The sequence below is a fragment of the Micropterus salmoides genome, unplaced genomic scaffold, assembly GCF_014851395.1.
Source record: "Micropterus salmoides isolate LMB-PRFRI ecotype aquatic unplaced genomic scaffold, ASM1485139v1 Ms_hic_scaffold_2, whole genome shotgun sequence".
Lineage (NCBI taxonomy): Eukaryota > Metazoa > Chordata > Actinopteri > Centrarchiformes > Centrarchidae > Micropterus > Micropterus salmoides.
In genome coordinates, this window is record NW_024041150.1 from 12678731 (window position 1) to 12692313 (window position 13583).

At 38.7% G+C, this 13583-nt stretch overlaps 1 protein-coding gene across 1 annotated transcript in view; it reads left to right on the plus strand.

Annotated features, from left to right (window-relative positions):
- Positions 1-13583, plus strand: part of ank2b (ankyrin 2b, neuronal) — a 126933-nt gene that overhangs the window by 77890 nt on the left and 35460 nt on the right. The window contains exons 24-31 of the mRNA XM_038731151.1: positions 682-754; positions 5487-5628; positions 5914-5925; positions 6754-6841; positions 8506-8609; positions 9434-9472; positions 11351-11575; positions 13319-13417. Of these exons, the coding sequence (XP_038587079.1) occupies positions 682-754; positions 5487-5628; positions 5914-5925; positions 6754-6841; positions 8506-8609; positions 9434-9472; positions 11351-11575; positions 13319-13417 (782 nt within the window). The remainder of the gene's footprint in view (positions 1-681; positions 755-5486; positions 5629-5913; positions 5926-6753; positions 6842-8505; positions 8610-9433; positions 9473-11350; positions 11576-13318; positions 13418-13583) is intronic.

Sequence of the window (13583 nt, forward strand, 5' to 3'; positions counted from 1 at the left end):
GACAAGACAGATACTAAGTAACTTAAAGATGTGGATGAATAATAACAATAATAAAGGCTACACAGAGACTAGAGCAGAATGAACAAAATCAGATTAATTAATGAAACTGGAAGAGAACATAAGTAGACAAGTAGACAGAACTCAAGCATGATGGTACAGAAACTAATACATGAGACTGGAACAGAACTGAAATCAAGAAAATACCAAAACACCACAAAACACCAGCTGACAGATAATAACCAGACAAACAGCAACATCAGGTAGAGGACGCACACTAAAGGCTAGCAAACTAAAACTAAGTCTAAACTAACAGCACAGAAAAAGGGATTCTAACTAATAAGGTTACAGGGTGGCTAAGGGAGACAAGAAAAAAGAACAACACAGATCACGAAGACTATATAACAGATACCAAACTGAGAAATGAATAAACTCAGAACTAAATGGAACAGATGACAGGATTAACATGCAGATACAAAACCAAACCCTCAGAATCAAAACCCAAAAACACAGCACTCAGGACAGGATCGTGACAGAGAAGAACAATTAGAAAGACCTCAGTATAATGCAATTTCATTCAACACCAGCACAAGCCTCCAAAATAACAATGTCGAACATGAACAGGCAACTGAGTGTATGGTGTGAACTACGGTTAATGAGATCCTTTTCCTCCCATGCTGCCAGACGGTGACAGAGAAACACAAGCTGAACGTGCCAGAGACCATGACTGAAGTGCTGGATGTCTCGGATGAAGAGGGTGAGTCAAATTGTACACAAGAACCTCCTGACTACACCTCGTGAATATAATATTTTCATTACTGCTTGTAAACTTTTACACATTTGAAAATAAAAATCACCCATGAAATCTGCCTCACCCTGCCTTAAACCTGCACTAATGACAAATTTTGAATTGTTGGCCCGACTCTGCAGTTCCCTTTAGCTCTACGGAGCTTTTTAGTCTCTTGTAGTTGTTTTGCCAATTTTTCCGGTCACAGCCATCTTTCCAGCAGCAGCAGCAGACAGCTGTTGTCAGCCACAGAGCTTTGATTAACCCGCTTCACAGAGCCCAGAACCAAACAGAGAAAGTTAGTTAGTAGCTATATGAGAAAGTGTAACATCCAAAGAGGAAGATATTTCCTTCTGTAGGTAGCAGAGATCAAGACAGAGCTAAAAGCAGAGTGGATACTGGATTTGTCAGGTGGCCCAGTGCACAACCCTAATATATTCTAGTATACTATCTACTCTGTGTCCGAAGTATAAACAGGCAACTGTTAAACATGTGACAGTGCAACCATAAAGTGATACTGTTGTATGTCACTTATTGTGTTCGCAACCTGTTTTGCTGCCTCTAGGTGGGCAAAAGATTTTGATTAATGCTGTTTTGAGCTTGCTAACCAAACTAGTACTATAACATTCATTAGCTCTTAATACAGACTGTAACACTGTTGTAGATGCTTTGCCACCCTTACACACTTCATTTCATTTTTTTCTAGCAGGAAAACATTTCAGTATGTCAGTATATAATATCTGCTATTGACATCGGTATCAGGCCACATTAGTTTTAGCCAAATTCTATTTTAAGCCCAACTTGTGTTTTACATTTTGTCCCCCTTTTGAGAATAATTCAGAGGTCTTTGCTGACATTAGCTGATTTTTAGGAGGTAGTGAGTGATTGTGCTGTCAACCCACAGCACTGAGATCCATTGATGATGACGATGATTTGTCAGACGACCCCATGGATATGGAAGGTATTTAGCCTGGGATCTTGTGTGAGGACTTGCTGTACTGATTTTACCAGGAGCGGGGTGACGTGTTATGCATTGTGAATGAGCCTGTGGTTAAATTCGACATAACTAACTGTAAATATGATATGTGGATACCAGTGACACGGCACTGAACCTAAAAGATTTCCTTCATGAGGGACTTCTTTTTAGAAATTCAGTGTGGCTCAAAGCTTAAATACATAATTTCGTTATGTATATTTAAAGGAATAGTTTTGAGAAATGCACTTACAGTATTTGCTTTCTTGCTGAATTTTGTGGAGAAAAAGATGTCATTGTGTTAAGCTACCTAGCATAAAGAATGGGGAAACAATTTACCTGACTATCCAAAATTCAAAAACGCACCTACAGGCAAATGTAAAGCTAAATAATTAACGTGTTGTAATTTGTTGTATCTAAAACAGAAATGTGAAAAGAATCCTTTTTGTGGTTTTAAGGGGAATTACACGCAGAGAGCCAGGCTATCTGTTTGTGCCAGTCTTTATGCTAAGCTAGGCTAATTGCCTGAGAGTGATATGAGAGTGCTATCAATCGAAAGCAATTAAACTTATTTCAGAATATGTTGAAGTATTCTTTTATGTGTTGGAATGAATGCTGTTTTGCTACAGGGTATTCTCTCAAAGTGTACAAAGCTACACTTTGTATGCACTTTGTAGTGAAAATGTTTATCCTCCAGAGAAGTAGGAGAAAGTCAGAGAGACAACTACAACAGTAAAACTCATCCCCTAAAGACTTTACTCATGGTGTTGTCACTTCAAAGCTTTCTCCCAACCCCACAATAGTACATTAGGAAATACTGACTCCCTGGAATGCTACTAAACTTCTCTCTACTGCAACTCAGGCTCCGCTCTATTAGCTGTAACTTGTGGATGTTAACATTAGTATGACAAGATGCCAAATGACAAATAGCCCAGAGATGTATTTTGCAGAGTTGAAGGCAACTTTGGAATCCGAGTGAGTATTAGAAATCATAAAAAATGGATTGTATGTTTTCTCATTTCAAATACAGTGACCTACTTAAAGGTTCAGTGTGTAATATTTAGGGTGATCTGTTGACAGAAATGAATACATAATGTTTTCAATGGTGTTTAAAGACCTTACATAATGAGCCGTTATGTTTTTGTTACCTTAGAATGAGCCTTTTCTATCTACATAACCGCGGGTCCTGTTACATGGAAGTCATCATGTTGCATCACCATGTTTCTACAGTAGCCCAAACAGACAAACTGCTCTACAGAGAGTATTTCGTGACTACGTTGAATATGTACAAAGATGAAGTGGTAGTAGTAGTAGTAGAATTAATAGTAGTCGTCTGGTTTATCGGAAGTAAGTGAAATTAGGACAAATGGAGGACCACACATATTATTTAACACAAGAGCATGTCGGCACAGAGCGTGTCGGCCACCGTAGCTTCTCCTACGCGCTTGCAAAGGTAGAGTTGAGCTGTGACTGAGCTGTTGGTTGCAATAATCAACCATCACCACTAGATGCCACTAAAACTTACCCACTGTACCTTTAAATAGTAGTAGGGAAACTCAGTCCATGCCTTAAATGCCTGCTTTGCCTGTAGCTGTGTTCTACTAAATATGAACATGATAACTCACTGAAGGATATTTTTTCTTACACTCTTCCTTCTCCAGGTAGCCAGTACACTAATGGCACCAGAACATCTCTGTCTAACTACAGTATGTTTTTCACTTGTTATGCTGGCCTAGTATAATGCTTTCAGCCAGAACTGAGCCAAAGTCAACTACAGCTCCCACATTTACAACATATCACATGGCTGCAGCCTCGCACACTGCACTCTCAGGCCCATGTGACCTGCCACGGCCACCAGCTACTGCTCTGGAATTTATGCAATGTACAAATAAAATCTTAGCAATAAATTAAAAACTTGGGGGAAAAAATCAAATTGAAACCTCAGAAAAGTAGTTATTGTGGAAATAAATCAGTACAATTCTATTTCATGTCGATGTCTAACCAACGCAGTGTTAAGTAGACCATAAGTAGAAAATGTATTTAACTAGGATTAGAGATGGGACACATTGTTACTGTAGCGTTACAGAAGAAACATCCTTAATGCATTTAGTACCTTAAAAGGCTGAAATGCTTTGCAATCATTTAAAGTCACTAGTTGGTTCTGCATTTGCATCACAAATATAACTCATCTGTACAAGCACAAGTCATCAGATTCTTACATTACCATCTAAAAGTCTGTTGAAAGACTTCATTTTGGTTTCAATTTATCTTCTTTTAATGCACATGGGCCTGGGGGTGGAAATTGTGCTAGACAAGTTCCACCAGTCCTTTGAATATGCAGATGCAGAACAGTTTGGCCCAGGTTAACCTGCAGCCAATAGTGATGCTACCCCCTGCTGTCTGCTAGTGGAACAGCAGTAGAGCTTTGTCACTGTGGTGCAGAAAACACAAGGCCGTAGATAATGGTGACATAACATGCATCTGTTTGGTGTGAGTAACTGCAACTATACACAGACTAGAATCAAAATGTGGTAATAATAAATTAATCCTGTAGTGTTATATTAGGAGGGAGAAACTAGGCTACGTGGTAAGTATGCCAACATTATATTTTCTTATGTCTGGAAAGTTTGTTAGGTAGAGTAAAGTAAGTAAAACTGAGTTTATGCTAAAATATTATTATACAAATGGAAGGCACTCGATAAATGCAAATATGTTTTGGGAAAGTGTCACCTTAGTTTGTCCACCAGACAGTACATATAGGTAGAGATGAATCTTTTCAGCTATATAATGTCCTGCCCTGCACATTTCTTTATAACGATAGTTGAAAAAAATAATTTGAAGGAACCTTATCAAAAGTCCTGCTCATCAGGCTTTAGATCATACTGGCCTTTTGTTTAGTTGACAAAATAATCTTAACTCAGGGTCCACTTACTAGTTTTTGGGGGGATTTACATCATCATCAACATCAGCAGATGGGATTTGCTCTCTCTGAGCAACCTTCGATACCATGTAAACTTTTGCTTCACTGAGCAAACCCTATCTGCTGATAAAGACCTTGAGCTACAGTTGAAAGTCTCGTCGCAAGCTCCATTCAGTTGCTGTTCAGGATCCTTTAATCATAGTATGTGATTATCTCCCTCCGCAAATTAAGTTTGCCCAGTTGTATATTTTCAAATTTCCTTTTTTTGAGCACTGTAAGAACGTCTCATCCATCTTGGTTTAAAGACATTTATTGTGTCTTCTATCTTACTTATACTAGAGATTGAAAGTCCATTATTGACCTTGCAAACAGAAGTTGACAATCAAAAGTTCATTAACAGCTACTAAATGGTCCTTGGTAAGACTAAATGGTGAGGTTGTTTTGCCAACTACTTTTTCCAAGGTAAAAAATGGACTCACTCTGAGTTAGTTTCCACAGGAAACGGAACACTTTACAGAAGATGACCTGAAATGGTTCCACAGACACAGTTTATGACATGTCAAAATGTCTAAATCCACAGGCAAAAGATGTGCTTACTATATTTTTGTTAATACTAGTTGGCTTTTATTGCTTAACATATTTCATGCCTACATGTTTAGCTATGTTTGATTGATTCGATGTTGAGGTTTGTATCAGTCAGTCAACCTGACCAGGAACCGGGTGGCCCAAAAGCCTGGGGTGTACCTTTTTTCACTTTGTTGTGTTTTCTTTCATGAATTCACCTCCACCCTTCTCTCTGCTCTCCCAAGGCGATGACACGATGACAGGTGACGGAGGGGAGTATCTGAGGGCCGAGGACCTGAGGGAGCTGGGAGACGACTCCCTGCCGGGACAGTATCTGGATGGAATGAACTACCTCCGCTTCAGCCTGGAGGGCGGACGCACTGACAGGTACACCAAACTCACTCTGTCACATGTTTAACTTACCCTTAACAAGCAACTACAACAATTTAATTATGACTTTTAAAGCATGGAGCTCCTTTTTGACCCTGATATTCTAACCTTTTCATGAATTAGTGTGTGTATATCTGCATGTATTTATGACACCTTTCCTCTCAAGGACAATAAACTCTACAGCTAACTGCCTGTATTTGTATTTCTGTGTGTGTGTGTGTGTGTGTGTGTGTGTTTTGCAACCTCTCCTGCTCATACTTCATCGTTGGTCTTCCTACTTAGTCGAATGCGAAGGTATGTGCTGACACTGGCCACATATCTGGCCTTTTAAATCTTCAGCACGGCTACAATAACCAGTTCAGCAGTCTCCCTGGGACTGGATATTTAACTTTTATTTGGAAATAAGTCTGATTTCTGCTTTCCCCCCGAATTTGAATCATGATTTTGTTTTGTTTTTAACTCCAGCAGTCTTCTGCTCTAGGGTTGCCAGTGTTGGTTGTTACTCCCAGAGGATGAATCCTAATGACTTTGGTGGCCTCTGTTTTTATGTTCTAGATTGTTCTATTTTTCCATCACAAATCTAACTTGTCTGTTAACTTTCAGTCAGCAGATTCTTACATTAACATCTAAATGCTTGTTATAAGACATAGGCCTGAGAGTGTCGTGCAACACTAGTTCCACCAGTCCTTTTACTGATGCAGAGTATTTTGGCCCATACTCTTAGTCTTGTCAATTATCTTTATGTTATATTTGCCTGTTAGTAAAAATGTAAGTGTGTGAGACAATACTTGATGCTGGTAATCTTTGATTGAGGTGTTTTGGACGACATTGTTGCTGTTTAAGCGTCAGCATTTAAACATTTTGGCCCAAGTCCACTCATTAAATACCAGTACTTAATTTATATTCTCACAAGTCATGAGCTCTACGGAGCAAATTAACTAACTCTTGTCCACATCCACTGTTTTTGACAGAGTGTCAGTTTTTTCCACAATGTTTGTGGAATTGAAATGAAAGTGAACTTTCTCCGTAGTCCTCATGAACTTGCCATCCTGCTGTGACCTCTGCAGTTGTCTTGACGGTTGAGCTTCTCTGTCTTCACTCTTGTTTTCTTCTCTGCTCCAGTTGTGACAGGTCCTTCACACCCACCCACCACAGCTACTACTCCCCTAAACATGAAGGCATGATGGATGAGATGCTGAGCTGTCACCAGGTACAGTGCATGGTCAACATAGGCATAGAAATACACCTCTAGCCTTAAAAGTCAACCTGGCACATCTCTGTTAGGATGCTGTTTTAACAGTGTTGGAACGTAACTAAAGTAAGTACTTTTACTCAAGTACTGTCCTTGAGCACCACTTTGACGAGCTTTACTTTATTAGGGCTTGAGCACGAACCATGCGAGGTCCCTATTGAAACTGATGGGATTTTTTCTTTTCTGCAAAGTAACCTCAATTTTGGAGGCATTAACATACTCGAAAACTCACCAAACTTTCAGGCACGGCAAAAAAATTCGTATATTAGGGGGTTTGCGCATGGGCGTGGCAAAATGGCTCACTAGCACCCCCTACAGAGCAGCCCCTGGACAAAGTTTGACCTATGTGTACGAAATTTCTGTGGTACGTGTATCATGGCCAGACGCACAAAAAAGCCTCTTGGAGCAATTTACACACTTTGTACTTTAACAAACTCCTCCTAGGGAATTAGTCAGATCGACTTTAAATTTTCGCTGTGCACTCTAAACCCATTGACGATTAAAAGTTGTACAAACGGTGAGTTTTCGTCCACGAGCATGCCCGTAGCGTGGCCTTGAAAATCGATAATTCGCCAACAAACAGGAAGTTGTTGTAACTTCAGGATACATGCTCACATCTGCACCAAATTTAATATGAGTAATAAGAGTCCCGCCCTCAACACATCCATCTGCTATCAGTAACTCAAAGTCATAGCGCCACCTGCTGGCAACAGGAAATGTCACATTTTATGCTACGATGGACTACTTCTAGCAGGTTGGACATATCAACTTAAAATCTGTCCCAGAATACCCTTAACACATTGATGAAGCCATGTTGTAAAACTTGTGAGTTTTCGTTCAACGTTGTGGCAGTGGCGTGGCGTCCTAGTTAAACTCTTTGCCATGACACAGGATGTTGTTGTAACTTGACTGTACATGCTCACATCTGTACCAGATTTTACACATTTAGATAAACAGGAAGTTGTTGCACCTTGACTGTACATGCTCAGATCTGTACCAAACTTGACATTTTTCATAAGAGTCCGGGCCTAAACACATCTACATGCCAATATTCAGTTATAGTCATAGCACCAAGTGCTATGTAGCGCCACGAGGGGACACAGGAAGTGACGTATAACATCTTTGTGCAGTGTCAGAAGTGGGTAGCAAATTCACAGCCGAGATCCAGAATCTTCAACACAGCTGCGTCACACCTCGACGCGCTACATGTGCGAGGGCCCGCCCAAGGCTGCTTGCAAGTTTTATTTACTTACTACTTATATATTCTGTTACTTTGTACTTCTTCAGTTCAGAGGGAAATGTTATTTTTTTCTCCACTGATTTATTTGACAGTGATAGTTACCAGTTACTCTGAAGATGAATCTTTTACATTAAAAACATGTAAAATACGGTGAATTAAACTACCAACCTGTCATTAAATTTAGCTTCACCTAAGCAACACCCAAGTATGTGTCAATACGAATGATCCAGTAATATCAAAATATAATCCATACACTGATAGGGCCCATTCTACATGATGCCGTCTTTACATTTTCATTCTTTTGGCAAAGACATTATTTTTAGTTAGTATTGCTACGTTCAGCTGGTACATATCTAATGTGAGGTTCTTTGTTTGATTCCAGGTTTCATCACTTGCCAGGGAGAATGAGAGGGATTCGTACCGTCTAAGTTGGGGCACAGAGAACCTGGACAATGTGGCTTTATCCTCCAGCCCCATTCATTCTGGGTGGGTACTGTATTGTCAAAACTGGAGGAAATTATAATTAACAGACAAGAGTGAAACAATAAAAATGTTAAGCTCTTACATATAGAACACTATACTATACACTGTATATTTCAAGTGTTTAATTACATTTAGTCATGGCTATCCAACGAAGGTTAAATTCAAGGGCAACTGGACTTGGTTGAAGATACTGGAAGACTTCTTCAGTTCTGCAGAACTGAATGAGAATGTATGTTTCACATACTTCTTCAGAAGTCCTTTGGATGAGGGACGAAATGTCTTCCAGTATCTTCAACCAAGTCCAGTTGCCCTTGATTTTAACCTTCGTTGGATAACTATGACCTGGATGACTGAGAATCTTCATAGACTTCAATCATGGCATTTCTCTAATTTGTAATTAACTTCCATTTAAATTCAGTGTATCAATTATCTGTAAAGGCAGACATTGCACATTACAGAAATAACACCAATGACACTTCTGTGTAATTATTCCACAATTTTGCAATACTGTTTTTTTTTGCCGTTCATGCTAAATATACTGGTGAAAGTAGTATTAATATCCATTTCAATCACCACTAGTCTCCCACAGCACATAGGCGTTACTGAATTTTAAGTTATTATGTCAGCGTTTGTTGAATTTGTTACTGTAGATTATCATTTTTAAAAATTGATTTAACTGCTCAGTGTCTTCCACAACCACCTGGCTCTTTTTCTTCTTCTGACCTTCTCGTTTCTGCTCCCGTTTTTCCTCTCTGGGTTCCTCTTATTCTGAATTGTTTCTGCTTGACTTTTGATTCTTTTCTGTCTGATGTGGTTGTTGTTTTTAGCCATTCCTCTCCGTGCCATGATCATGGAGACCACAGCAGGTGACCTTCTGCCCCTTGGTTAAAGCATTTTCCCCCTCATCTTCATCACTCTCTTCCTCCTCTCACAGTGTGCTCTCCTGGTGGAGAGGTGTATGTGTCACTGTCCTCAACAGACATAGCCTCATGTACTTTTTCTCTTTGGGTTTACAGTGCGTCAGATCCTTTTAATCTGACAGAAACTGTCAAAATATTACCATTAATAGCTCCACATTCTGAGTCCCAGAATGTCTGATATGGCAAAAAGAGGCTGTGAAAGTTGAGGACATGTTTCTTGATTTCATACAATGTCTTGTGAATTGTGCATTTCCACTAACATACCCACCAACGTTCCTTGTTAGCCTGAGGAATCTTTTGGCATAAAAATAGTATTATTACAGTATGTAAAATCAGTATTATTGTATATCATAAACAGAAAATGTACCTTGGATCTCTTTAAGCAAAGCAAAGAAAAAGTTCTTATTGATATGCTGTCTGTCAATCAGAAAAGAAAGTTTTATTTTCTTGCCATTTTGAAGTAAACCACTATTTACTATTATGTTTCAGCAATGGAGGACAGCAGTCTTTGTCTTCTAACAGTTTAAAATTTCAATAACACGTGTTTTTATGTGTCTGTGTGTTTTTAAAAACGCTGTTGTTTGCTTTACTGAAGCCAGGGCGAGATCACATTAGAACTGGGTGTGGTATCAAATTGTAATGTCACCTCATCACACCCATACCTACCCATTGAGATGTGCGATACATTGTGTATACAGTATTTGCCACTTTGCATGGGAAGTGTGGTCAAAGAGTCTCAAGCTATGAAGTCAATAAGTTTGCAGCTTTATGGAGATGGAGCAGTTATTCATCGTGACCGTTCAGTGTTGAGAAAATAGACACCAAAATCAGTAGTAGATCACTCATCATATATGATGAGTACATAGTACATTACCTAGTACATAGTTTTGCTTATCATTATATAAGCTGTTTATTTCATCTTAAACAAAATATATATACAAATACAACTTTGCCTTAAAGCACTTGTAACTTTGTGTTACTGTATATCTTTTTGGAATATTATTATTAATTAAAAAGTGGAATTCTTAAGGAATAAAACACACCTTTGCTCTGTCACTCAGCAGTTTTGCTGCCACAATCTTACCTGGTCTGGTAAGTTAAGACCAGTAGAATATCATGGCTAATGTGGTGATGTGGGGTGGCGCAGGGGATATGGGGGGGATAAAAGCATCAGCTAAATGAGTAAATGTAACGGCAGCTATATTATATATATTGCTCTGTAACTGACTTTAATGACTTTTTCTGTAATTGTGTCCTTTCTGGCCTCAGTGGTGGCTGTTCAGCAAAAGTTACATAGGTTTGCCTTAAATATACGTAAAATAAATACAAATGAATTTACTCCATAAGGCTTATGTTGCAACGTTCATCTGTTGTCCAGGGATTTAAAAAATAAAATACTATAAAAACCGCTCTTGCCCAAACAATCCTGACTCAATTGCTGTTTGCTGATGACAACTGTTTGTATTTGGTCAGAAGCTTCAGAACAAGCAGGTCAATGGGCCGTGAGTTAAGATTGTTTTGTCAACTGCTGTTTCCAAAATGAACTTTCCAGCTCAACTTTTTAGTCCTTTTGTAGTTTAAAATGTGTAAATCTTCCAACTTGACAACACAAAACATCCACATTAGCATTATGTGTATAGAATCTTGGATTAGTAACTAATTCAGGGAGCTACTCGTTCTCTATGTTCTACTTTGAGATACTGCTATTGGTTAGCACTGAGGCAAACAATCTACAGACAAGCTTTGGTGTCTATGTTCTCATCACTTAATGGGATCAATAATAAATGTCTTTAATCTGTGGCAATATCTCCTGTCCTACCTCAGTTTCCTGGTCAGCTTCATGGTGGATGCCAGGGGCGGAGCCATGCGTGGTTGTCGGCACAACGGTCTACGCATCATTATCCCGCCCAGGAACTGCAGCGCGCCCACACGGGTGACGTGCCGACTGGTGAAGAGGCACCGTCTGGCCACCATGCCGCCAATGGTTGAGGGCGAGGGCCTGGCCAGCAGGGTCATCGAGGTGGGGCCGTCTGGAGCCCAGTTCCTCGGGTAAGGCTACACGGGTGGAACAGTGGAAAGAACGAGTGCCTTGGAAGTTAGTAGATGTACAGGAAGATGGAAGGAAATGTTTAAAATATCAAAAGTCAGCAGGTAGATTTATTGTTAGTGGAAGTTTTGAAAAATGTGTATGCTGGTTCCTGCACTTTTTCATATTTTACATGTTTTTACTTCTTAGATTTGAATGTGCCATGCCAATAACATTTGAAATTAAATGAAAAATTAGAATTTAAAAAGTGTTTGATGTTTGTTAAAGATGCATCTGTAGTGTAAGAAGGAAGAGAAGGGAGAACTCATGACTAAAACAGGAAGAACCTGGAGTCTACATTCACGCTATTGACACTGCTTTTTATCCCTTTCAATACGAAGCGGCCCTTTTTCTTTCAGATTAATTTAACCTCTGCCTCTGGCTTACTAAAACTGTTTCTGTGTCTGCTCTTGCTTTCTCCCAGCACCAGGGATCTGTTAATCTTTGCTCTTCAGCATGCCGTTTTCTTTCATAACAGCTGCTGTCTAACTCTTTTAACCTTATCCCCAACCCTTAATGAAAAGGCCTGTGTTATTAACTTCCCCTTTCAGTATATAGCACCATGATTGGTTTGATATGTGGCCTCAAATTCTGCCCTTTGCTGGAAATGTTTGAGTTACTATAAAATAAAAGCATTCAGACTGCGATTGTGAGTTTTCCAGTACCGTATCTATGCCATTCCAGTTTAGGCCTTTCATTACGCATCATCCAGTTATCCTTTACCTATCCACTGCTGACACTACGGAGGTTCTCCCTGACCAAAACTGTTGAAATATGTTGTTTTTATGTTTATGTAACAGTGAAACCTGCCTAACTCTACCCTTAAGATGATTTATCCAATTGTGAATGTAAATGATCACTTTTTGTTTGTCATTTGACATGAAAGTGGTAACATTTGAAACATTGCTTACAGCATATTTGAAACTGCAAAAATATCCTCATTGGTTTATAAAAACTTAGAAAGAGACCCAAAGAGTTCAAATTATTTAATGAAATGATTTTTATATTTAAAAGAATCTGAAATTATATGTATTTAATAATATGTTATACATATTTACATAATTGTATGAATAAATAGACAATTATAGATAACCTTGACATTGTGTAGCATTTTTACATTTCAGTTCATTATTATGAAATATTATTTCATCCTTGTTTTCACAATAACAGTGTATTACATGCCATTTTGATCTAATTCCAACAGCATTATTTCTTATTCTTTTTTATTTTCTCTTGCAATACCAGTTTGTTGCTTATTTATGCCAAAGCAACAACCTATCACATTCCAGGTCCTGCCCTGTTTGTCTTGATTGACCGACTTTATGAAGTAAATCTGTTATTGGAAAAAAATAGCTTTGTGTTATTTTGAAAGAAAAAACTGCTGGAACTAAATAAAACTGACAGTGATAATAAAAAACATTTCATAAGAAGTAAAAAAATATATAATATATTTTTATTTTTTAATTATTTCATAATTTCATGTTTATAGTTTGTATGTGTTTATTCTTATGATTATTTATTCATAGTTTCTTATTTATTTATTTAATTTGAACACTTTTGGTCTCCATAGAGATGCAGATTATAATTACCGCAATCACTCAGCTGTTCAAATGAGTCCCCAAGGTTCCTATTTTGCACCCAACCAAAACATTGTGTGTGCTCTTTCTTCCTCACTGCTGCGTACGGACGCTTGGTCGATCACACAGTAAACTCCACCTTCCCAGTGCCCCTCCACCTCTTAATGAGGGAGAGAGTTTGGTTAGCAGAATCCTCCAGCTCGGCCCGCCGGGGACAAAATTCCTTGGGTAGGGTGGAAAAAAATCAACAGTTTCCCATATGAAACAATCCATGGATGCTGGTCTCAGTGTTTCCATTTAGAACCCCTTCCATTAGATGTTTTTTTTTGTCTGTACGTTACTGTGTTGTCATGCTTGCACTAGTGTCATCTGGTACATTGCTGTGACATTACTT